Source organism: Ornithorhynchus anatinus, chromosome 3, assembly GCF_004115215.2.
Source record: "Ornithorhynchus anatinus isolate Pmale09 chromosome 3, mOrnAna1.pri.v4, whole genome shotgun sequence".
Taxonomy (NCBI): Eukaryota; Metazoa; Chordata; class Mammalia; order Monotremata; family Ornithorhynchidae; genus Ornithorhynchus; species Ornithorhynchus anatinus.
In genome coordinates, this window is record NC_041730.1 from 93,865,179 (window position 1) to 93,890,377 (window position 25,199).

Below are 25,199 nucleotides of genomic sequence, written 5' to 3' on the forward strand. Positions count from 1 at the left end.
GGTGTGGCTTAAATTGTGTAAGGTGCTAAAAATCCCAATCCCAATCACTTATATTCCTTTTTAAAGCATTCCTGTTCTTAAGCAAAAGAAAATACTCATTGTTATATTTTGGCATACTCTAACGCTTGTTGAGAGCTGTAGCCTTACCAGCAATCTCCCTAACAAACTAAGAAGTAGCTCAGCAGCAGGCCATTCAGGTTTGTTGACCGTGGAAAGGAGATCTTGCACAAAATTTTCAAAGAGGGGTCTATAATCTTCTTCCCCTTGCTTGCTTCCGCACCTATTTGAAGACAATGAAAAGTCTGTGAAGCTGGGTGTCATGATTTTTAAGTGTTCTCTATGCATAAAGGGGAAGCCAATAATGATCTTCAGTCAAAAACACACAGTTCAACTGCTGTCAAACATCAGTGGATCATCAACACAGCCATCCTCCACTAAAACCCTCTTTTTTGAGTGCTTATCCCCAGGTAGCACGCTGAGCGGGGTGAACGGATTGTGTTTTGCATTAAGGTTCTCTTTCAAATAGAGTACTGTACACCATAAACCCAACCGCTAACCATGTAACATCGAAGATTCCTGAGATTGATGATTAATGCATGTCCAGCTCTCTAAGTAACTGGACTAATAATAATAATAATTATGGTATTTGTTATGCACCTACTATGCGAGAGCACTGTTCTAAGCGCTGGGGTAGATACAGGGTAATCAAATTGTCCCACGTGGGGCTCACATTTTTTAATCCCCATTTTAACAGTTGAGGTAACTGAGGCCCAGAGATGTTAAGTGACTTGCCCAAGGTCACACAGCAGACAAGTGGCGGAGCCGGGTTCTAATCCCACGTCCTCTGACTTTCAAGGCCGGGCTCTTTCCACTGAGCCACGCTGCTTCTCTAATATATAGAGAGAATATAGAGACCAGACAGCAGCTAACAGGGGCTCTCTGTGCAGAGGCGTCAGTAAAGACAGGATACTAACAAGCAGAATTGTTAACAAGCAGCAATCATCATCGGGCTTAAATCTGGCAGTTATATTAGCCGGACCTATGTGTCTGGACACAGAGGAGCGTGAAATCGCCATATGCAATGGGATGACAATTAGATACATTTTAAATATACATAGGTTAAGGTTTTGTCTGAATTCATAATATTTTATTACCGGTATATATTTAATTTTATGAGTTCATATGGTTTTAGAAGGTCCTAAATTATCTGTCTTTGTCAATTATGCCACCATCCTTGACCCCTCACCGCGTTTCAGCTGGCATATTCAATTTCTAAACCCTAGCTACTTTTGCTCCTTAACATATGCCAGATTCACCCTTTCCTCTCCACCCAGATGGCCACCTGGTTTGAGATGCCGTCATATCAATAAGCCTCACTGAAGGCACGTCTCCTCCGAGAGGGCTTCCCCGACTGGGCCCTCTTTCCCTCTTCTTCCATTCCCTTCTGCAACACCTTGCACTTATTTGATAATAGTAATAATTATGGTACTTATTAAGAGCTTACTATGTGCCAGGCACTGTACAAAGCGCTGGAGTGGATAAAAGCAGTCCCTGTCCCACGTGGGGCTTACAGTCTCAATCCCCATTTTATAAATGAGGTAACGGAGGCCCAGATAAGGGAAGTGACTTGCCCAGGGTCACACAGCGGACATGTGGCGGAGCTGGGATTTGAACCCATTACCTCATGACTCCAAGGCCCGAGCTCTAACCACTACGCCAGGCTGTTTATGCTTGTCCATAATTTATTTACTTATATTGATGTCTGCCTCCCCCGCAGAGACTGTAAGTGCATTGTGGGTAGGGAAAGTGTCTCCCAACTCTGTTATATCGTACTGTCCCAGGCGCTTAGTTCACACACTATGCAAAGTAAGCACTTGGGAAATACCACTGATTGACCAAAATTATGGATTGGGTTTGCCTGACTACTGTCTTAACTTCCTCACTGGTCTTCCAGCCTCTCCCCTCTTCAGTCCACACTCATTCATTCAATAGTATTTATGGAGCACTTACTATATGCATAGCACTGTACTAAGCGCTTGGAATGTACAATTCGGCAACAGATAGAGACCACCCCTGCCCAATGACGGGCTCACAGTCTAATCGGGGGAGTCAGACGGACAAAGACAAGACAACATAATCACGATAAATAGAATCAAGGATATGTACTCCATACTGCTGCCTAGTTCAGCTTTCTGAAATGTTGCTCAGTACAGCACTCCACTCTCAAAAGCTTTCAATGGCTACTTAGCTCCCTCCATATCGAGCCTTGAAACTCAGCCTAAGTCCCCTATAGTGACTAACAGCACCAGCCATTTGCCAGCTTAAATTCTCTGCTCTCGCCAAACTCAATGTCTAGCTATTCCCTGCTCACCCACACTCTTCCTCTGGCCTGGAACTCCTACTCCAAATCTACCCGATAACTTCAAAGCCCTCCTAAAAACCCCACCTTCACCCTGAGACCCTCCGTGATGAATTCCACCCTGAGATCCTCCATGATGAATTTCCAACATCCAAAGCATATCCACCCAACCGACATCCTCAGAACTTTGGCATTTTTGTAAATTCATTTATTCTCGTTTCTTCTGATATTTCATCCTGTCATAACTGCACAACCTATTTTATCCTCGTCTTTTCGTCTGCGCCTAGTATTTGTATATTATTTTTGTCTCTCTTTCTCTCACTACCCATAGATTATAAGTTCTCTGTGGCCAAGGAACATGCTTTGCTTCTATCCCAAGTACTTGCTTCAAGGTTTTGCCCTTGGAAGGAACTCAATCACCACCGATGGTAGCTATTGGGACCTTATTGCGTGCAGAGCACAGTACAAAGCGCTTGGGAAAGTACAATACAACAGAGTTGGTACACATGTTCCCTGCCCACGATGAACTGAATAACACTGATTGATTACTTTTATTCAATGTGGGGTTTTTTTTAAACACTTTCAAAAATGGTCAATTTTTTTTTTTTTGGCTTCTAGCACGTTCCTTACTGTGCTTTACCAGTACTCTCTATGGGAAACGATACTTCCTTTAATGTATTTTCACATTTTTCATGGATCCTATGAAGGCTGCTAAACTGCGGTTTTTCAGCATGTGTACACTACCACAATACCAATTTTTTACATGGTTGTTCCAAAAGGCCCATTTGGTGGCTTTAACTAGGCCAGCTTCAAAAATATTTTCTCACACCCCTCAAGAAATTCTCACCTTCTCATACAATTATCTATTATTACCTAGCACACCCTTGGGTATGCATATGGCTGGTCTCACTGATAATTAAACTCAAAAGCTCTTGTTTGTCTCACACCCAAGGTCTCACATTTAGGCTCTTATTTTCTTTTCTTCCTTCCAACGGTTTCTCCCACAGGCCTCCTGCTCCAGGTGGGAAACATATTTTTTTCTGCTAACAGAGTGCTCTGTACACGAGAAGGTGCTCAAGAAAGACTACTGACAAACTGATTTGGGGAAATACGCAGAATGGGCACCAGCTGAGTGATTTTTGAAACCACTAAATCATCTCGAAAAGCCACTTGTTAGAAATCTGAACATCTATGTTTGTAGCTGAGGGTCATGGTATGCTTTACTCACTTTTTAAGGAAAATGGAGAGGAAGTTTTGTGCTGTTCGCATGGCAGTTTCATAAGAGTTAGTAATAATGACATCCTGATCAACCTGAAATGCAAGAAAAAATTATTTATATTGATAGGATCAAAAATCTGAGCAATTTGGCTATCAAGAGGTGATATCATCAGCAACTCATAGGTCGAACCTTAATAAAAAAAAAAGACCGTGTTAAATACAAATGATATTGGACAAATGCAATAGAAGAGTGGGGAACAGTTACCAAAGGATGGAACTAGCGCTGGGAAAAATACTTTTTAAAAATTGCTTCATTCTGACTGAAGGATCACTGAATGAGTAATTTCTTAGCGTTGTACTTCACTGTTAATTAGTAACAGTGAAATTCACACAATTGCAAATTGGTGAAATTATTCATCTGCGCAATGCTGATGAACTATAAAAGTGTCAGACAATGCAGACTGTTTAAAATAAGGATTTTGTTTTCCAAAATCTTGGAAAGCCATGTACCATTCCACTTGTTTTCAAACCACCATCTTTTTAGTTTCAAATCTGCCAATGAAATAATGAATGACAACATTTTTTAACATAGGGTTTTAGAGGAACAACTGTTATGTTGTAGGAGGAATAGTGATATTCTTGATTACTTCTGAGGCTCAAACAAGAGACTTTGAGCTTGTACTGCAGCAGGAGGTTTATACGCTAGTCTTTAAGAAGGATTCTTTGAATATTATTAGGGTAATGAGACAGTACATTTTGCTGAATGTCCTTTTCTGGATCTTTCAAGAAGTAGGACTCTTTGTGTGGTCTGAATTATGTACAGTCCTGCTTGGAAACAGGGATAGGTAGACGAGAAGACACAAGCCTCTTTCCAGCCCCATCATTTTAAAATAAATTAACCTCCTTTACAGTCACACATCTAATGTTAGTGAACTAAGGAAAGCTCAGGATGTTACTTGATTAAAATATGAGAAATACAATGACTTGAAAGAGAAAAATTTGAGGGAGACTAATATTAACATATCCCTTTTTTATTCAAGCATATTTTCTGAAGTTATGAGCAGGGAGATGACATAAATAATAACAATAATAATGACGGCATTTGTTAAGTGCTATGTGCTGAGCACTGTTCTCCCCCGATTAGACTGTAAGCCCGTCAAAGGGCAGGGACTGTCTCTATCTGCTACCGATTTGTACATTCCAAGCGCTTAGTATAGTGCGATGCACATAGTAAGCGCTCAATAAATACTACTGAATGAATGAATGTTCTAAGTGCTGGGATAGATACAGGGCAATCAGGTTGGCCCACGTGGGCCTCACAGTCTTAATCCCCATTTTACAGAGGAGGTCACTGAGGCCCAGAGAAATCAAGTGACTTGCCCAAGTCACACAGCTAAGTGGAAGAGCCGGGCTTAGAACCCACGACCTCTGACTCCCGAGCCCGTGCTCTTTCCACTAAGCCACGCTGCCTGTCTAAATCACAGCATAAGGACGATATCAGTTGGAGAAAGTGCAAAATAGATAAGGGGGGGTGGTGCGTGTAAAAAGTACGAACATACGTAACTGTGTTAAATGTTTTAATGATTTCCTTACCTTTTTGTTGGATTCCTCTTCGGAATTAGAATCTTTCTCTGATGAAGGCAAGTGCACTACACACTGAATAAGCTGTAGAACGAGTGCAGTAACCATCTGAATATACATAGGCTCTCCATCCGTATCACTACTGTTTAACCTGTGATGTAAAAAAAAAAAAATAAGATACAGCTCAGGGTTAAAAGAAGACGTTGAGTAAGATGCGACAGCTGCTACCGAAGATACAGCATGAAACACGTGCCGTATTATCTCAGATTCACCAAGACAATGCAAATGAACCTCCGAGAGCTGGATACTCATTGTTGTGTAGATATTGAAAACACTGGTCTAGATGTTAGAACACTTTCAAATGAGGGCTATAAAGCATGGAATTGCAGCTGGCAACCTTTCTTCCATCTCTGAATTGGTGGTCTTATTGATACAAAATGATCTGAAGTAATGACTGATGTTAAGGGAGCTCTGAACTGGGGCACGCTAGAAAGAAACAGCAATTTTTGGAGGCACAGAGATCTAGTGGTTCCTGTAGAGACAGAATCTTCCATTTCAATAAAAATATCTCTGAGCAATGGATTGTGAACTTCTTAAAAGCAAGAAACTGCTTGTTGGCAACTACGTGGACTTCCATGACTTGGGTTACTCAAGGTAAAAGACTGCAGATGATCAGTCGAACGACTGATTCTATTGAGTCTTCAATTCTGGAAATTTTGATTTGAAGTGTGGCATCTAGAAACTGGGTCTCAAGTGACCCTCTTGAAGCTAGATGGAAGAACTCAAAGAATGCTGGCAGAAATGAAGAGAAACAACAACTCAGAGTCCTTTCAAGTGTCATTAAAGGACCTCAAATCTAACAGAAAAATATATTGGAAAAAAAGAGCACAAGGGGCTCTGAATAAATGTTAATTTTTATGGATAACAATGACACTTAGAAAACGCAAACTGCAAACCAATGTGTCAAAACAGGAATGAAGTCTGTGCCATAGGTTTACTTCGCTTAACGAAGCTCAACGTTCAACAAAGCTCATATGGAATAAGGAAAAAGGTTTGAGACTTTCCAAAACCACCGCCCCATTAAAAACATATTTGGCAACTTTAGTGTTTTTTCCAAAGTGATCATGCATTTTTGTATCTTAAAATTTATTTTTTACAATTTAAAATATTTTTACAATTTAAAAAGTACCAAAAATAATAATAATAATAATGTTGGTATTTGTTAAGCGCTTACTATGTGCCGAGCACTGTTCTAAGCGCTGGGGGAGATACAGGGTAATCAGGTTGTCCCACGTGAGGCTCACAGTTAATCCCCATTTTACAGATGAGGGAACTGAGGCACAGAGAAGTTAAGTGACTTGCCCACAGTCACACAGCTGACAAGTGGCAGAGCCGGGAGTCGAACCCATGACCTCTGACTCCGAAGCCAGGGCTCTTTCCACTGAGCCACGCTGTTTCTCCAATGTATATATATATTTTCACACCGGTATAAAAACAGAAAAAAAATACTGTAAGAATGAGTGTCTTTCAAACATGTTAGTTCAAAGTATTCTAAGATCGAGTCCTCAAACTAGGGACTGATCTAGATTGTAAGCCCGTTGCAGGCAGGGAAATGTGACCGTTTACTGTTGTATTGTACTATCTCAAGTGCTCAGTCCAGTGCTCTGTACACAGTAAGTGCTCAGTAAATATGTCTGAATGAATGACTATGGGGAGAAGCAGCGTGGCTCAGTGGAAAGAGCACGGGCTTTGGAGTCAGGGCACATGAGTTCAAATCCCAGCTCTGCCACTTGTCGGCTGTGTGACTGTGGGCAAGTCACTTAACTTCTCTGTGCCTCAGTTCCCTCATCTGTAAAATGGGGATTAAGACTGTGAGCCCCACGTGGGACAACCTGATTCCCCTATGTCTACCCCAGCGCTTAGAACAGTGCTCGGCACATAGTAAGCGCTTAACAAATACCAACATTATTATTATTATAATGTCAGTGATAAGAAAATCGGGCAAGAAGGTGGTTTTGATGGGGAGGAATCAGAGAAAGGGACAGCGTGGCTCAGTAGAAAGAGCCCGGGCTTGGGAGTCAGAGGTCATGGGTTCGAATCCCGGCTCTGCCACTTGTCAGCTGTGTGACTCTGGGCAAGTCACTTCACTTCTCTGTCCTTCAGTTACCTCATCTGGAAAATGGGGATTAAGACTGTGAACCTCATGTGGGACAACCTGATTACCCTGTATCTTCCCCAGTGCTTAGAACAGTGCTGTGCACATAGTAATTGCTTAACAAATACCAACATTATTATTATAAAGACCAGATATGATACCTATATAATAATAATGGTATTTGCTATGCGCTCATTATGCGCAAAGCACTATTCTAAGCTCTGGGGTAAATGCAAGGTATAATTTAAGAACATAAGTACATAAGAAATGCCAACCTGGGTCAGATCAATGGTTCATCCAAGCCTATTATTTTACATCAGATACTGGCAACAAAGAAGGCTTAGAAAAACTTGAGTCATGGTAGCCTTCAAATGTTCAATCTCACTGTTCTGGATGCACCATCCAACATCCACAATGTCATGGACTTAATATCATTGTACCTAATGAATTCATATCAAGGCTTCTGGTCCTCTGATTCTTCCCCCATCTCTAACATTTTTTTTAATAACTGAAACTTCTTTACCATTCATTTCAAAAGACTCTTCTTGAAGTTCCTATTCGAAACAAATTCACCATGCTCACCAACTGTGGTGTAAAGAAGTGTTTCCTTTCATTTTGAACCTTTCATTTCCAATCATCAATAAGTGTCTATCCGCCATGTCCTTATGAGGGGATATAGTAAACAGTAATTCTGTGTTTGCCCTGACCACACTTTTCACCATTCTAACTTCAATCATGTTCCTCTTCGGTCTCCTGCAAAATTCCCTAATTTTGAATTTAGCCTCTGACAGATAATTTTGGTTGTCTTTCTCTGAACTTCCTTCAGGTCTATCTTTCTTCAGAAGCAGGATCACAATTGCCATTAATATTAATACCATGATTTTATAAAGTGGGAGAACTGTCCTTTTCGTTTCCTCTATGCTTCTTGATAATATCCAGAATTTTTTTTTTTGGTCTTTTTGGTTACTGCTGCACATTGAGCAATCATTTTATTACTTATTCTATTTTATTATGATTTTATCAGCTCCAGCAGTGATTGAGTACCTGTGCGCAAAGCATATAACGGACGTAGTAGATGTATAATTTTTGAAGAACTTAGAATTTTATGGGGGAGACCCACGGGAACAAACGTTCCACTATACGGTAGTCAGAGAACAAGTGCAGAGACAAAATGACAAAACAAAGCAAGCATTTAAATCAATTAGATAATAGGGTATGTACATGTATGTGGAGGGATCCCGTTCATCTATTATTGATTTAATTGCATACTTTGTTTTTTATCCATTTATCTATGCCCTCATATAGATATAGATATGTATATGTGCATATCTCTATCTACATATGAGACATATGTATATAGATCTAGATATACACATACACACAAGAGTACTAATGTGTGATGAAGTCGCATGAGTCGGAAGGAAGGGGATAGATCAGGAGATGCCTCCTGAAGAAAATGAATTTTTAGGAAGATTTGAAAGTGAGAAGGGACATAATTTGACATGTGACTTTCCACCACCCGGTAACACGTGGTGTCATTTGCAACCTTGGAGAGTTCACGATTCAAACCCTTATCCAAATCATTTACGGAAACCTAACTAGTCACAGCAGTGACCGTCGAGGCCTCCGATGATTTCCATTCTCCATCTTCCAAAGGACTGCCTAACCTTGTCATCTGTTATTCATCCTTGACAAAACAGTTCCTCAAATCTCAAGATCGCACACTTTTTTTTTGAAAAAAGCTTCTGTTGTGCCACCACATCCAATGTCTTTTGAAAAATCAAAATATAAAAAGGTCACTAGAACTCATCTAACCACATGCTTTAAAAAGCTCCAGCAAATTAGGGACACATTTTTCCTGACAGATTTCACTGTACCGAAGCCAACGGGTTGTTGTTTTCCAAAGTGTTCGCAACCCGATTATGCTAGGCATGAAAGTGAGGCTAAGGGATGTCAAATTCCCAGGATCTTCTTTGGAACTCTTTTTATGGTTGGGAATTACACTAGTTTTCCAGGACCATTTGTGATAAGTTACTCTCCAAAGGGAGGCAGAGGAGCCAAGTGGAAAGAGCACAGGTAGGGGAGTCCCGGGATCTAGTCCTGATACTGCTTGACTGCTGGGTGACCTGGGGCCCGTCACCTGACTCCTCTGGGCCTGCTTCCTCATCTATAAAATCCCCTCTTACAATGAACCTATATCCATTGGCTATATCCAATCAGATTATTTTCAATCGGCCTCAGCACTTCATACAATATATGACAAAGCAGCACGGCCTCCTGGAAAGAGCACGGTCCTGAGAGACAGAGGACCTGAGCTCCAATTCTGGCTCCCTTTCTTACCTGCTGTGTGACTTTTTGGAGTCACTTAAATTCTCTGGTCTTCAGTTTCCTCATCTCCCCCCCAGACTTCTCCCTCCTTCTCCTAGAGAAGCAGCGTGGCTTAGTGGATAGAGCACGGGCTTCAAAGTTAGAAGGACCTGGGTTCTAATCTTGGCTCTGCAACTTGTCTGCTGTGTGACCGTGGGCCCAGTCATTCAACTTCTCTGTGCCTCAGTTACCCTATCTGTATAATGGGGATTTAGACTGTGAGCCCCATGTGGGATACAGATTGTGTCCAACCTGATTAGATTGTATCTGTCCCAGAGGTTAGTACAGTGCTGGGCACATAGTAAGCATTTAACAAATACCTTAAAAAGACACATGCACACTCACAAGAAAAAACAAAACTGTGCATCCCATGTAGGACAGGGACTCTGTACCCCTGATTATCTTGAATCTACCCCAGTGCTTAGTACAGTGCTTGGCATAAATTAAAAAATGTATTTCGTAATTATCATCAAGTGCCTTATTATCATTATTAACAGCTCCCCTTTTGAATTCCCTCAGCATTCATGGATAGATATCACCCAGTGCCATGGTGTGTTTACATCTAGTTTATTCATTTGACCTAAAATGTGGTGCAGTTATCACAATTTGATCTGGTTCCTTCGCTCAATCTGCTATTAAGAAAAAAAAAATTGGGATAGGTTTGGGAATCTCTCAATGACTTCTTCAGTAAAGAATGAATTAAAAAAGGAACTGAGCGTCTCTGCTGTCTCCTTCATTCCCCCATCTAATCTCCTGCTTAAAGAGTAATGGTCAAGTTAAAATACTTAATGAATAATGGCAAAAACAATAGTGAGAAGTGAGGGCTAGAGATATAACCAAGGGAATCATCTGTGTATGGTAATAATAGAAAACTCAGAGCAAGAGGAAAAAAAAGATTCCATTGTTTTACCTGAAATTCCTCAGACTCCTCTTGCTGGTTGGCAATCTTGCAAGTGAAGTAAAAATTTCTTCCAAAATCAACTGCCTATGCTTTTCATATCTTGAGAATATCTATTTAATGTGACAAGATTGAAAAAAAAATTGTTGAACAAAAATAAAACGGCACGCAAAAATCGAAAACCCAAATCTTCATAATATGGATAGTCTTGCAACATTTTAATATGAACATGTATGTGGATGCCTGGGGTGTAAAAAAGTGCTACTTCCCCTGTTACAATAAAATAGTAAGAATATATTTTAAAGGACAGCTTACATAGGTAGGGTGTGTAAAAGAAAGACAGAGGCAAAGACTACTAGTTTCAGCTTCAAACTGCATTGATCATAATTATGCGTGATCATCACTATGAGAGAAAATAAAGTTTTGTTTTTCCATGATGACTAGTCTCAATTTTCCCTATAAATTAAAACAAGCATTCGCCAGGGTACCCAGGGAAAAGAAATTTCCTACCTAACTCTGACTCTAACTCCTTTTTCCATAATTGCTTCTGAAGTTTACGCCCTAGGAAAGGGAAAAATATTCTGACTGCTCTTCCAAGTCTCGAGCGCCCAGCTGTACATCCCTGTGGGATCACTAGAAGGACTAGGTGTGTTTGAGAAGAGTCGTGTCCTCGAGCAGAGGCAGCCAAAGAAAATGGGGGTTCAGATATTCTCTGCACCTGCCTTTGCTCTGATGCATTGACAGGGGAGTGACAAATTAAGCATCCAAAGGAGAACAAGAAATGTCATTACTGAGTCAGACCAATATTCTAGTCCATTCGTCCATCAAACAATGGTATTTTTAGCTGTGCAGAGCACTGTACTAAGCTCTTGGGAGAGTCCAGTACAAAAGAGTCGGTAGATTAGTTCCCTGCTCACAAGGAGCTTACAGTCTAGAGGGGGAGAGAGACACAAATAAATTATGACTGTGCATATGTTTGGGGTTGAGAGTGTGGTAAATCTTATGTCCTTAAGTGCTTAAATCGAAATGCACAGGTGATGCCGAAAGGAGAGGGAGTAGGGGAAATGAGGCCTTAGTTGGGAAGGTCTCTTGGAGGAAATGTGATTTTAATAAGGCTTTGAAGATGGGGAGAGTGGTGGTCTGACTGATATGACGGGGGAGGATCCAGGCCAGAGGGAGGATGGGAGCAAGGGGTCTGGGGTGAGACAGATGCGATCGAAGAACGGTGAGTAGGTTGGCATTAGGGGAGTGAAGTGTGAGGGCTGGGTTGTACCAGGAAATCAGTGAGGTAAGACAGGAGGGGGTGAGCTGATGGAGTACTTTAAAGCCAGTGGGAAGGAGCGTCTGGTTTGATGTGGAGTTGGGTGGGCAACCACGGGAGGTTCTTGAGGATTGGGGACAAGCGATTTGAACGGTTTTATGGCAGAACGATCCAGGCAGCAGAGTGGCGCAAGGACTGGAGCAGGGAGATACAGGAGGCAGGGAAGGCAACGAGGAGGCTGACGCAGTAGTCAAGGCAGGATTTAAGTGATGGGAGCAGCACAATAACACTTTGGATGGAGAGATAAAGGTGGATTTTAGCAATGTTGACAAGGGAGAACCAACAGGGTTTGGTGACAGACTGAACGTGGAGGGTGAATGAGAGGTGAATCGAGGATAACATCGAGGTTATGGGGCTCATGAGACATTGAGGAGAAAAATAGTGGGGAGGGCAGAGTAGGGTAGGAAGATGAGGAGTTCTCTTCCGGACATGTTAGATTTGAAGTGTCAGCAGGACATCCAGCCCAACGAACTCCTTTAATATGCTGTTTCATGTAAGCATTCCATTGATTTCTGAACTATGTAACAAAAACGTCAAATACGTGCCCTAACATCTCCTTTTACTAGAATGGCAATATTCCAACTGGAAAATTCCCTTTCTTCAGGAAGCTGAGCGACAGGTCAGTCCCGCTTCCTCACTCGTTTTCTGACAGACCTATCACTGGGTGTTCAACAGAGTTTTCTTCACACTCTCCTAAGATGCTCTCAGGCTGGAACCAAAGTTGACAAGGGGAATGACTGAACCCCGAGTTCTCTGTTCTGGAGCCGTTACATTTTTCCAGAAGCAAAAGGAAAGTCAGTCAGGGCAGAAATGGCTTTGATTCTGACTTATTCCCATTTAAGGGGATCATCTTCATTTGTTGCAATTTAAAAATCTGTAAATATTAGTCTTGAAATTTGTTGGGAAAACTAGAATCCCATGCTATTTTCTTGATTGGCATTTATCAACAATGCATTTTTAATTGAGAAATCTAAAAGTTACTCAAAGTAAAAATGTACTCACTGCAGTGACTAGTTTGATGGCGCAGAGCTGTAGTTCACTGACATTTTCTACAAAAAAAGGTGTTATTCCCATAGACGATACCTACGAAGGAGAAAACTGTATTAGTTGCACACATCTTTTCAACGTAAAGTGTACATTATACTGAATTAAAAGGCCGGTAGCCATCGAAACAAGATACATACCCACCTCCCAACCCAGGAATCTAAAAATGTTGCCCAAAATATTATTACACTGCATTTCTGAACCACATTTTAGATTAAAAAAACCCCAAAACACATGAAATTGAAATTTTAGCTTTGTGTTCAATCTCCTGTAAAATACATTTGAACTCTTTAACTGCTTTTCTTTATCCTCCAACTAACCAGCCTGGCAGATAAGCTTAAGTATTAAATTATTTTAATAGGTTCCCTCTAACTCAATCAGTAATCAAGGCAGCCAATAATCCTCCCAAGTGCAGTACGAAACTGCTCTCCCCAAGGTTAAAATGCCTTCCGAAACATTCTTTCAAAGAAGCGGCGATCAGAAATCCCCCGCACCATTGGACTTCCGACATCGATGTTATTCTCAGTGAGCGACGGGTGCTTCAGGTTTTTAAGAAAAGGAGGTGAGGAGAGGGAACGTTTTTGAGACGACTTGCCTGAAGAATCGTGGTGTCGGTGAGGAGCTGAATTTCCAGCAGTTCGGCCAAACTGCTGACGATGTCACAGACCTTGTTGTACAGCATCACTATTACCCTCTGCTTGTGAGTAGAACATTTGGCTCGTTTTGCTTTAGAACTCAGAAGTCCTCCTGAGGAGTAAAGAAACGACAGTCTACAGTTCTCCGTTTCCCATTTATATCCTACCTCGAAAGTTAGCCGTGACTTTTTTTAAACACAGACCGTACATTTCAATGACCGCTCAATGACTTCTCCCTTCTAGACGGGGATCCCGGTGTTGGGCCAGATTTCATCTCTATCTGTTGTCCAGATGCACTTTCATTCATTCGTCTTTATTGAGCGCTTACTCTGTGCAGAGCACTGTACTGAGCCCTTGGAATGGACAATTCGGCAACAGATAGAGACAATCGCTGCCCAACAACGGGCTCACTGTCTGAAAGACACTTTCCAAGCGCTTAGTACAGTGCTCTGCACACAGCCAGCACTCAGTAAAAACAATTGAATGAATGAATGATTGACTTGAGTTATTCTGATGGAAAACTATTCTTGAATAACATTCCCCTAGCGAGGTATATTTTTTGCAATTAACGAGAATCGTGATTCATAAAAATCTTGAAGCTACTGTCCCAATTTCCTCTCTCAATGCTCCCTCAGGCTCGCTGTGGGCAGGGAATGGGTCTTCCAACTCCACTATTATTGTACTCTCCCAATTGCTTAGTACAGTGCTCTGCATATGGTAAGCACTCAATAAATACAATCTATTAATGGGACAGTGAGGTCTTGTCAGTCTGACCTAAAATAGTGAAGGAATCACATCTTATTAGCCTCTCTTTGTGTTTTAATTGCAGGCGACGCTCAATTATCCAACAGCAGAATATTAAATTTCAATCAATCAATGGTATTACGAAGGACTTACTGAATGCAGTACTGCTTGGGAGAGGACAATACAGAAAGGTTGATAGATATGATTCCCAGCCACAGGTTTACAGACCAGAGGGGGAGACAGATATTAAAATAGACTACAGATATGGGAAATTGAAGAGTGTATGGATCAGCGCTTAGAACAGTGCTTTGCACATAGTAAGCTTTCAACAAATGCCAGCATTATTATTATATGTCTGTAATTATTGTGGGGTGAATATCAAAAGTGCTTAAGGGGTACAGATCTAAATGCACAGGTGGGCTACGGAATAGAAGTGACGGTTTAGTCAGGGAAAGCCTCGTGGAGGAGATATAATTTTAGAAGGGCTTTAAAGATGGGGATAGTAGCGCTCTGTCCGACAGAAAAGGTGAGGGAGTTCCAGAGGGAGGATGTGGACAAGGAACAAAAATGAGAAAGATGAGATCGAGTTACAGTGGACGGGTTGGTATCAGAGGAGCAAAGTGAGTACGTTAAAGTTATAGTACATCATTGAGGCAAGGTTGGAGGGGGAGAGCAGACTGAGTGCTCTAAAGCTGGCGGGCGGAGTTTCTGTTTCACGTGGGGGTGGATGGTCAACCATTGGAAGTTTTTGAAGAGTGGGGAGACGTGGTCTCAACTTTTTGTAGGCAAATAATCTGGGCAGCGGAGTGAAGTACGGACTGGAGAGGGGAGAAGCAGGAGGAAGGGAGGTCAGCAAGGAGGCTGATACATCAGTCAAGGCGGGGCTGTTTGGTAGTGCTTTGAAAGGAGAAGAAAGGGTGGAGTCTAGAGATGTTGTAAAGGTAGAATTGCCGGGATTTGGTGACAGACTGAATTTGCCTGCTGAATGAAAGAGATGAGTTGAGGACAATGTCAAAGTTATGGGCTTGTGGGGTGAGGCTGGTGGTGGTGTCTACAGGGATGACGAAGTCTCAGGGAGGACAGGGCTTGGGTGAGAAGATGAGGAGTTCCGATTTGGATGTGGTACATTTGAGGAATCCATTAGAATCCAAGTAGAGATATCCTGGAGGCGGGAGGAGATATGAGACTATGAAGAAGGAGAGAGGTCGGGTTTGGAAAGGTTCATTTGGGAATCATCTCAAATCCTGAAACCTTGGAAGCAAATGAGTTCATCCATTCAATCATTTTCATTAAGCCCTTACTGTGTGCAGAGCACTGTACTAAGCGCTCGGGAAAGAACAATACAACAATAAATAGTGACAATCTCTGCCCATGTCTCCAAGGGAGCGGGTGTAGATGGAAAATAGAAGGGGACCCAAAACTGAGCCCCGAAAGACCCCCAGACGGAGAGGACAGGAAGCAGAGGAGGAGCTGTCGAAAGACACCGAAAAAGAGAGGTCTGTAAATTACACACGACTCATAATCCTTCTCCACTCCCAGCTGACCCTTTCACTGATCATTAAATAAAAGTCAGGGAGAGGCAACAAAGAGGATGAATTTTGATTTCCATTAACAGCTTTTATAGTGGTAGAGTGGAGGAGGAGACTGAAATCTGGTATTTCTGTGGTTTTCATTTCTTATACCAATCACTGATATCGTGTTCTTTTTGCTTCCCGGGACATGTGTGGTTGCTTCTTTGGTGGCAGGATAGTATATGCAGTGAGGAAAAGTCTTTTGCAAAGTGGGCAATAAGGTTAAAATGTATTGGATCTAGTCCTACTGCTGGATCTGGTCCTACTAATATTCAGGACAAAGAAAACTGATTCTGGATGCAAAAATCCCTCACACGCAAACAAAAAACCCTCTTTTTATCTAGATTTAATGACTTAATCCCAGTTCGTTCTCCTTTGGGCCTTAATTTCAAGGATCGAGCTCTAACCTGGATCTCTGTCTCCTTTTGGAATCTATTCCCTCTATGCACCTTGTGGATCTCCTTTCAGGCCTACTTCTATTTCCCTTGTCTTTATCGCTTTCTTGATCTCACAGTGTGCTGGCAACCATCCTTCCTATATGAATGATTTCTAAATCAAGCTATGGCCCCAGCCCTGATTGCTCACCTTTCCAGGGTCATATTTCCTTCTACAACTGGGCCACTTCCACTCAGATGATTCATTTCAACCTCAGTTCTGAACTCTACACCTCTCCTACACCCCTGCCTCATAATTTCCCCAATGCCTGGAAAGAGAAGCATTATTCTCCCAGTTTCCTATGTTTATCACCTTAATGACTCTTCCCGGGCCAGCCTCTAGACAGTACTCTCCTTAGAGGCAGGAAACATGTCTGCTAATTCTGTTGTATTGTACTTTTCCAAGCTCTCAGTACAGTCCTCCGCACACAGTAAATGCTCAATAAATACCATAGAATGATCTAATATTTTATCCTCCTTTCGTCTCATTTTTAAAGCCATACTCCTAGTACAAGTTGTAATCACCTCACAGTTTTACTACTGTAACAACATCCATCTTTTTTAGCTTCTTTGCCTTCAGGCTCTTCCCTTTTCCAACTTTCTTACACATATTTGTGTCACTTGAACTATGCCATGCCACTTCTTCAAAATCCTTTCACACCTCCCTTTCGCTGCTTGTATCAAACTGAAACCTTGGACCATATACTTCCATCTCCCAGGCCAATACACCTCACAATCCTTCTGCCTGGAATGCCAGCTCCCTTCTCTAATATAAATCGAGGAATCTCACTTCCCTGACTAGAGCTTTCCCTAGATTAGCCCCCCTCAACCATATACTTTCCTTTCAATGATCTCTACATAAATCTAGACTTTTGTTATTTATAAGGAAGTTGTACGCATTTAGCATCTGCATTACTTAGCTAATTAGAGGTTAATGTTTTTGTGTTTTGTCTTCCTATCCTTATTAACTTCCTTGAGGGCGGGAACCGTATGCTTTTTTTTTTTAAACAAATTTCCTAGTTTCTAGGACGGTGTTCTGCACAGAGTAGGTAATCCATAGACACCACTGTACTTGGGGATGACGGTGAATTTACGTACGCAAAAATCAGCACACGACTGTAAACTTACCTCCATGAGGATCCACTCTGTAGACAGGATCGTACTGAGGATAAAGAGTATTCTGCAAGTGAAATTTAGTGTACTGGATAACTCTTTCTATTACGTCCTCAATATATACGGCTTTCGGCATATTGGGCGATGTCATGATATTGATAGCTGTGAGACAGGCATCGGCCGACTTGGTAACTCGCTCCATAATGAGATCCCTCCATAACCGCTCCTCTTCTTCGGTATCATTATTCTGTAAGAGATCCGGATAGACGGTGGTCATTTATGCAGTCGGGGTTTTCAAAATACTGACTCTGACTTGCTTTTTGAAAGACTTTGAGAGGCTAGCTTTGGATTTCTCCCTTTTGAGGACGACTGAAGAAGCCACAAACATTCCTGGAGCACAAGTGTAGCCATGCTACCCAACCATTTCTTTCACCACTAGGGGGCACTCTGAGGCCAAAAAGTTACACTCAAGGGCCAACCCTTAAAAGTTGCTTTTTAGCCACCGGGACGATGCCACGATTTAGCAGGTTTTCCAACATACTCCTTCCCATTTCTACAACTTTGGGCAACTCCTCGCACAGTCCGGTATTAATAGTAATAATGTCGGTATTTGTTAAGCGCTTACTATGCGCAGAGCACTGTTTTAAGCGCTGGGGGGATACAAGACGATCAGGTTGTGCCACGTGGGGCTCACAGTCCCCATTTTACAGATGAGGCTCAGAGAAGTGAAGTGACCTGCCCAAAGTCACACAGCTGACAGTGGTGGAGCCGGGATTAGAACCCATGACCTCTGACTCCCAAGCCCGGGCACTTTCCACTGAGCCACGCTGCTTCTCTGTTTCATTTCTTTTCATAATAATAATGTTGGTATTTGTTAAGCGCTTACTATGTGCACAGCACTGTTCTAAGCGCTGGGGGAGATGCAGGGTAATCAGGTTGTCCCACGTGAGGCTCACAGTTAATCCCCATTTTGCAGATGAGGTAACGGAGGCACAGAGAAGTGAAGTGACTTGCCCACAGTCACACAGCTGATGAGTTGCAGAGCCGGAATTCGAACTCATGACCCCAACTCCCAAACCCGGGCTCTTTCCACTAAGCCACACTGCTTCTTTCATGTCCAGTCCCGCATGCGCTTTACAATGTGCTATGCCCCTGCCCACCTGCTTTCTTGTTAAACTCTGGGTCCTGAGGGAACCCAACTGGAGAGAGTGGGATTGGTGCTGGACAAGCCCACTAGCGCTATAATCCATTCCCGTAGGCAGGTTCTCGGTGCTGAAGACTCAGGCGCCTCCATCGTTCTCTACAGGAGACTCTGTCATTGTCATTATTAGGAGAGAACAGACGGACGAGAGGGAGGGCAACAGTCTAGTTTTTGTCCGGTGAAAATTTTAAATTAACGCCACCACCCAGCTCACTTTTTTGAACTCGATAATTGTCATTTGGATAAAATTTTGAAAAGTCCATCTAAGTGAAATTTAGAATTCAGACATTTTTCTCTGTATAGAAAATGCTGATCCGGGCAGGTGTTCGGAGAAGGTGACTTAAAAAGTATCACAGTTTAAACTATTAATACAGTTTGGATGTAGCAATAGGTTTTTTTCTGTCACACTATGGAGTTGAAATCCACTCGTCACTTTTAGAGCGACTGAATTCTTTTTGATAGCCAGCATGTCTATCATAGTCCCTATTGACAGTTTATCCTGCTGCTTTTTCAGCAATGATTTGCTGGACTTCCTTTTTCATTAGAAGCATTTGTCATATTGGAGAAGATTGTCAGCGCACTAAAAGTGAGGATCTGAGGAAGTAATTTTGTGACGGGAAAAAACTAGATGACTGGAATTTTCCCAAATGGACCACTTTCACATATCCTTCCCTACACTTAAAACTTTTAGGTGCTCTAAACTTAAAACCTTAATGTGCGTTCTGTAAAATCAAGCTTTATTTTTCCTTGTTTCTAGGATTTGAACTCAGTCCCTCATCCCATGTTGACTTTGGGGGAAGAGCTGTTGTAATTTCATGTGTTTTCCTAAACATTCTAGAACTTTTGTCTATGCTGTGCCAGGGGAGGGACTCACGTTTAAATATTTAGTCCTGCGGACTAGAAGTACAATTAATGTCAGCGGTCTGCCTTCGTAATGTATGGGCATTCCTCCTGTAGTTCAATAGGGAGTCTGGGGAAGAGTTAATACGATACCGTGTGACTGAAAGGGGAATCCTGCAAGTCTTTTCTTGTCTGGAAGGCAGGTGTCTCTGTCTGATGAAGAAATTTCAGACAGAGAAATTTTGAAAGGTGTAAAGGTTTGGCCTTCGGTTCTTTTTCAAAAGGCAAAGTATTATAAATGCAAAGAGTATTTCAGGTCCGATATCGGTCATTTCCAGCACCCATTCACCTCCCCACTGCAGAAGACTCGGCTCTTTTCGGCCCTGCTCTCAGATCTTCTGAGAGATTTGGGAGAAAGCTAAAAATCCAATTCAGAAAGCTCTGAGGGGGACGGTAATGGCTTTGCACTCCGCAACTAGAGAAGCAGCATGGCTCAGTGGAAAGAGTCTGGGTTTGGGAGTCAGGGGTCATGGGTTCGAATTCTGGCTCTGCCACTTGGCAGCTGTGTGACTGTAGGCAAGTCATTTAACTTCTCTGTGCCTCAGTTACTTCATCCGTAAAACGGGGATTAACTGTGAGTTTCACGTGGGACAACCTGATTACCCTGTATCTATCCCAGCGCTTAGAACAGTGTTCTGCACATAGTAAGCGCTTAACAAATACCAATATTATTATTATTATTAGTAAGCCATAGGAATAGTGATCCCCATTCTTCCTGGCTACATACGCTAATCACTTGTAATTACTGAATAGAATACTGACTATATTGATGACTATTAAGAGGATATCACTAATAACGGGTGTTTATGCTTACCTCCCTGCAGTTCACTCATCTTAAATTGTGGCTCACTAAGGAATATGCATTGAAATTTAAAGCAAATCAATCGAAAGGTGGAGTTTTTAAAAACAACTAAAATTGATTCTGAACCTTTGAGAGAACCACTAAATTAGTAGAGATATTTTTGTTCTGACTAGCTAAATGATCAGACCCCTCTAACCCAAAGAGGTTAGGGGTCCACGCCATACAACCGCTACACCAGAAAAGTGCCTGGGTGAACGAGTTATGAATATGTAGGGTCCAGATCAGGGTTTTTTTCCCCCCCTCAGGCCAAAAATAGCTACCGTTCTTTTGCGTGAATGAAAAAGTTGAACACAGTTCTGCAGGAGCATATGTTTTCACCACACATTTGGATTAGACACACATTTCGATTGGACTGTGAGCCCGTCAGTGGGCAGGTATGGTCTCGATCTGTGGCCCGAATTGTACATTCCAAGCGCTTAGTACAGTGCTCTGCACATAGTAAGCACTCAATAAATACTATCGAATGAATGAATTTGGCTCGATCCCTCTTAGGTAACTGGAGAGGGTTTTTCCAACAGCCCTAGCCTGTTTGAAATGCAGCACACCACCGAGTCCACAGAAGTGTTTGGGTGCCTGGTTGCAGCTTTGAAAAATAATAATAATGGTGGTATTTGTTAAGCGCTTACTATGTGCACTGTTCTAAGCACTGGGGTAGATACAGGGAAATCAGGTTGTCCCTCGTGAGGCTCACAGTCTTAATCCCCATTTTACAGATGAGGTCACTGAGGCCCAGAGAAGTGAAGTGACTTGCCCACAGTCACACAGTTGACAAGTGGCAGAGCCGGGATACACCACTGTGGGGATTCTTTAATCCCGGGGTCCTGTGAGGTTGCTGCTCCTACTTTACAGAAAAACTGGGTATTCTTCGAATGGTCGCATTGTATAAGAGAAGCAGCGTGGCTCAGTGGAAAGAGCTTGGGCTTGGGGGTCAGAGGTCGTGGGTTGACTGTGGGCAAGTCACTTCACTTCTTTGTGCCTCAGTTCCCTCATCTGGAAAATGGGGATTAAAACCGTGAGCCCCACGTGGGACAACCTGACCACCTTGTATTCCCCCAGCGCTTAAAACAGTGCTTTCTACATAGTAAGTGCTTAACAAATGCCACCATCATTATTATTATTATTATTATTATTATTATTATTAAACGACTGCAGCGCGGTGCCGATTCTGAGCTGAGCTCCTTACCCCAGCAGGTGTTGGCTGGGTAGCCTCTATGATCTTCAATCCCCCACACATTAGCCGGCTTTTTGGTTTGCAGGACTCCTGTCAGATCAGTTCACCTCAAAGAAAGCCCTGGTTTGGTTCTTCAGACAAAAACCTTTACCACTGATGACGTAGCCCCAGCCGGCGTTACTCTACCGCAAACCTACAACTGCCGATACCCGGAGCCACGCTCTTTCTACTTGTCTGGCAGTGTGATTATCCCTCTCAACTTCATTCCTACACCAATAAGTAGCGTGAAACGTATCCCATTGATTTTGTGTTCTTCAATCAACTGGTCAATATCTTCAACTCCTGTGTCATAAAAGGAAGCTCTGGCCTTCTTCACAACCATTTAATAATAGGAACCCAAGTCGCTAACTGAAAAGTTAGAATGGTGATACCGCAAGGGAAGATTTAGAGAATGCTGAACACATAAAGCTCTGAACTGACGCAAGAGTTAGAATCAACAGTATTAATGGTCAACTTACATGGTTTAGCAGTGTAGAAAGTTTTGAGCCATCTTGAATATTCTTCTCTAAAATGTTCAGGACTTTAACTGTTTTATCTGTTGAAAGCTACAATGACAAGGACACTTGCATTAAAATTAAAAAAAAAAAAAAGGAATAAAGAGGTGACTGTTGAAGAATTGCTGTTTATTAGATTTCCAGATATCAGGACAGTAGAATAATTTTTTGCTAAACAAGACAATATTTATTGCTGCAATTCAGGTTAGTTGTTGTAGTCTTTGCATATTTCCACATATATTACACCTTTCTAACTTCTAGGGGAAAGTAATTAAGCAACGGCATTTATATAGCGGAAATGAAACATACAAGTTTCAGTGTTTATATATGTCATTTATATTACATTATTTATACTTATCTTAAGGAATTCCTCTAAGACAATGCGCAAAATTTTATACTCTGTCAGTACTTTGGTATTTCCTGTCTGGGATACTTGCCACAGTGATAAAGTTTTATGAACTGGACTGTTTAGAAGCCAGGAGGATATTACTCAATTCTAAAATGGCTAGAAATCTGAGAACTTGAAATCACTTATCCCATGTAACCTAACTTTGGCGACACAAGAGTACTGTGGCCACATTCAGTAACCACATAAAAGCTAAAAAAAAAAAAAAAAAAGTGTTATTGCACCTATCTGAGGCTCTACGAATATAACACGTACCGATCTGTGACAAATGAGGGCTGCTTGTGATACCACCTGTAAACTGCATATATCACATATGGCGTACATACAGCTGTGAGCTCCTTGTGGTCGGGGATCCAGTCTACCAACTCTATCGCATTATACTTTCCCAAGTACTCAATTCAGTGTTCCGCACACGATAAGCGCTCAGTGAATACCACCGATAGATCGCCTTTCTGTGTAGATACCTGTCCATTTAAATGTCACACCTCTGAGAAGCATGGCATTTCTGCTACTCTATTCTAATTCTGTTGCCCAGAAGCTGTTTTTAACAAGTCAACTCTATGTTTGCTAATACAAATCCCCAAGAGTATAAATTTTGTGAAGCCTCGCAAGATGTGAACAATTATGAGTACGTTTTACACGTACGGAAATTTAAAGAGAGAACTTATCACCGAGTCAGTGCCTATTAGATTGCTGTTCTACGACCCACAACTCATTCTAACTACCGATGAGAGCGCCCGGGAACCAAGCGTGGAAGCCAGTAGCAATGGGGACAAATGTGTAATAAGAATAATCAGAGACACGGGACATTAAATTGTTCATGCCACTCCCTCGTCCTGTTGTACTCTATTTTGAATCTTTTGCTGCTAGGGATCGCAAATGCTAAAACTTAAGGCCAAAGTGAAATCTTCATGGATTCATGGATATAGAAAATACAGCTGCAGAAAGTCAACTGTATTTGAAATTTAGGAGAGAGTTATGAAATTGGACTCAAAAAACCCCAGGAACCTGCATAGTTTATCCCAAACCTTGCTTCTTCCCCTCTAGACTGTAGGCTTCTTATGGGCAGGGAACACCAACCAACTTACCAACTCTGCTATATTATACCCTTCAAGTGCTTAGCACAGTGCTCTGCACGCAGTAGGCGAACAATAAATCCCAGCGATTGATTCTCAACAGCACTGATCACAGTGTGCCTTTTGCAGTGCTTAAGACATGTTCAGCATTTAAGCACTTGAAAAACACCATAAAATTATACCTAAACTATCATAACTAGTAAAACAAACCGAAAAGGGAAATATACAGTTTCACTAGTTTATTATGGCTAAAATACTTTTTGTTCAGGAATAACTGACTAGAAAAGAGTTCAGAATTAAAATCTCACTGGCAGATTTGGGTATTTATTTTTCCTCCCCACATAACTACAAAAATCGATCCCCACCATTCATTCATATTTATTGTGTGCTGAGCGTTGTACTAAGCGCTTGGAAAGTACAAATACCAAAAATCAAGACAAATTTTACAGAAGGCTTAAGAGAAAATTAAATTCAACTTCTTGAACATAAAACAGTTTTATGAACTTAATTTTAACAGACCTTGTCCATTATGCCCATTGCTTTAATTTTAGCCGATTCACTGCCCAGTTCACTAAGCTGATGTTTTCCTAGTAGTAGTTCCTGAGGAATCTCATCATCATCGCCTAAAGGATTTAAAAATTAAAAAAAAGGTTTAGATGAAAGAATTATTTCAAAACTGTAATGTGAAAGATCGATTCAAGTTTGTTGACCTATATAGCTGGGAATGGTGCTGAAATAAACCTACTTCCAAAACTCAACAGAAGTTAGTTTCCAACTTATACTTTTTCCTTGTTGCTTCACCGGGTCTCAGGAAAAGGCTCATTAAAAAGGGGAGGGAACTAGAAAAATGGGTCGGAGGGGACGGGAAAGTACTCTGCCTGGCTACCCAGGATCCAGTCTTTGAACTGGTGGGAAGAAAAGAGCGGGTGGTGATAATAATAATAGTAATTGTATCTACTAAGCGCTCACTCATGGGCACAGCACCGTATTAAATGCTGGGAGAGAATACACGCAGGTGGGAATCTGACGAATCTACTGTCCTATTTTACAAAGAGTCCCGCTCTAGGTAACCGGGCGTTATATTCGGTCAGTGCTACCTTCTATCGGTCACGATCATTTGCACCAAGCATTAAGTGATTATCAGCGGAAACGTTCTCTATGGCAGTGATCGATCTACAAGATGCAAGAGAGTAATGCTCCACTGTTCCTCTGGGGCCCCCCCCATTTCTAGAGAGCAAGACAGAGTGGTTAAATGACATGCCAGAGGCCACATAGAAATAAAGAAATCTCTAAACATATGGACAGAGTTGTGATGAATGTAGGGAAATATCCAAGGCAATACAATCAAAAGCTGCGATTTTATGCTGACTCGGGAGACTGTTTTGAAAGAAGTGATGAAGTACCCACTAGGACATAAAAATCTCCGTGCGGGACTGCTGATCAACTCTCCCACCCCAAAATAGGGAACATGCTGACAGAGACACCATGTCCAAAAAGTAAGCCGGAGGTAAAATATTACTGCTCGGGAATTATTTTCCTAAAGCTGTCTGAATGCAGATATGCCAAATGGCAATAATTTACAAAATAGT

At 41.8% G+C, this 25,199-nt stretch overlaps 1 protein-coding gene across 5 annotated transcripts in view; it reads right to left on the minus strand.

Annotated features, from left to right (window-relative positions):
* NIPBL (NIPBL cohesin loading factor) overlaps nucleotides 1-25,199 on the minus strand; it is a 273,195-nt gene that overhangs the window by 39,673 nt on the left and 208,323 nt on the right. For all 5 annotated transcript variants that reach the window (XM_029060956.2, XM_029060960.2, XM_029060958.2 and 2 more), the window contains 9 exons: nucleotides 24,130-24,233; nucleotides 22,093-22,179; nucleotides 17,456-17,687; nucleotides 13,539-13,690; nucleotides 12,902-12,982; nucleotides 10,591-10,691; nucleotides 5,171-5,309; nucleotides 3,588-3,670; nucleotides 148-280 (listed from right to left, as the gene is read on the minus strand). In XM_029060956.2, the coding sequence (XP_028916789.1) occupies nucleotides 148-280; nucleotides 3,588-3,670; nucleotides 5,171-5,309; nucleotides 10,591-10,691; nucleotides 12,902-12,982; nucleotides 13,539-13,690; nucleotides 17,456-17,687; nucleotides 22,093-22,179; nucleotides 24,130-24,233 (1,112 nt within the window). The remainder of the gene's footprint in view (nucleotides 1-147; nucleotides 281-3,587; nucleotides 3,671-5,170; nucleotides 5,310-10,590; nucleotides 10,692-12,901; nucleotides 12,983-13,538; nucleotides 13,691-17,455; nucleotides 17,688-22,092; nucleotides 22,180-24,129; nucleotides 24,234-25,199) is intronic.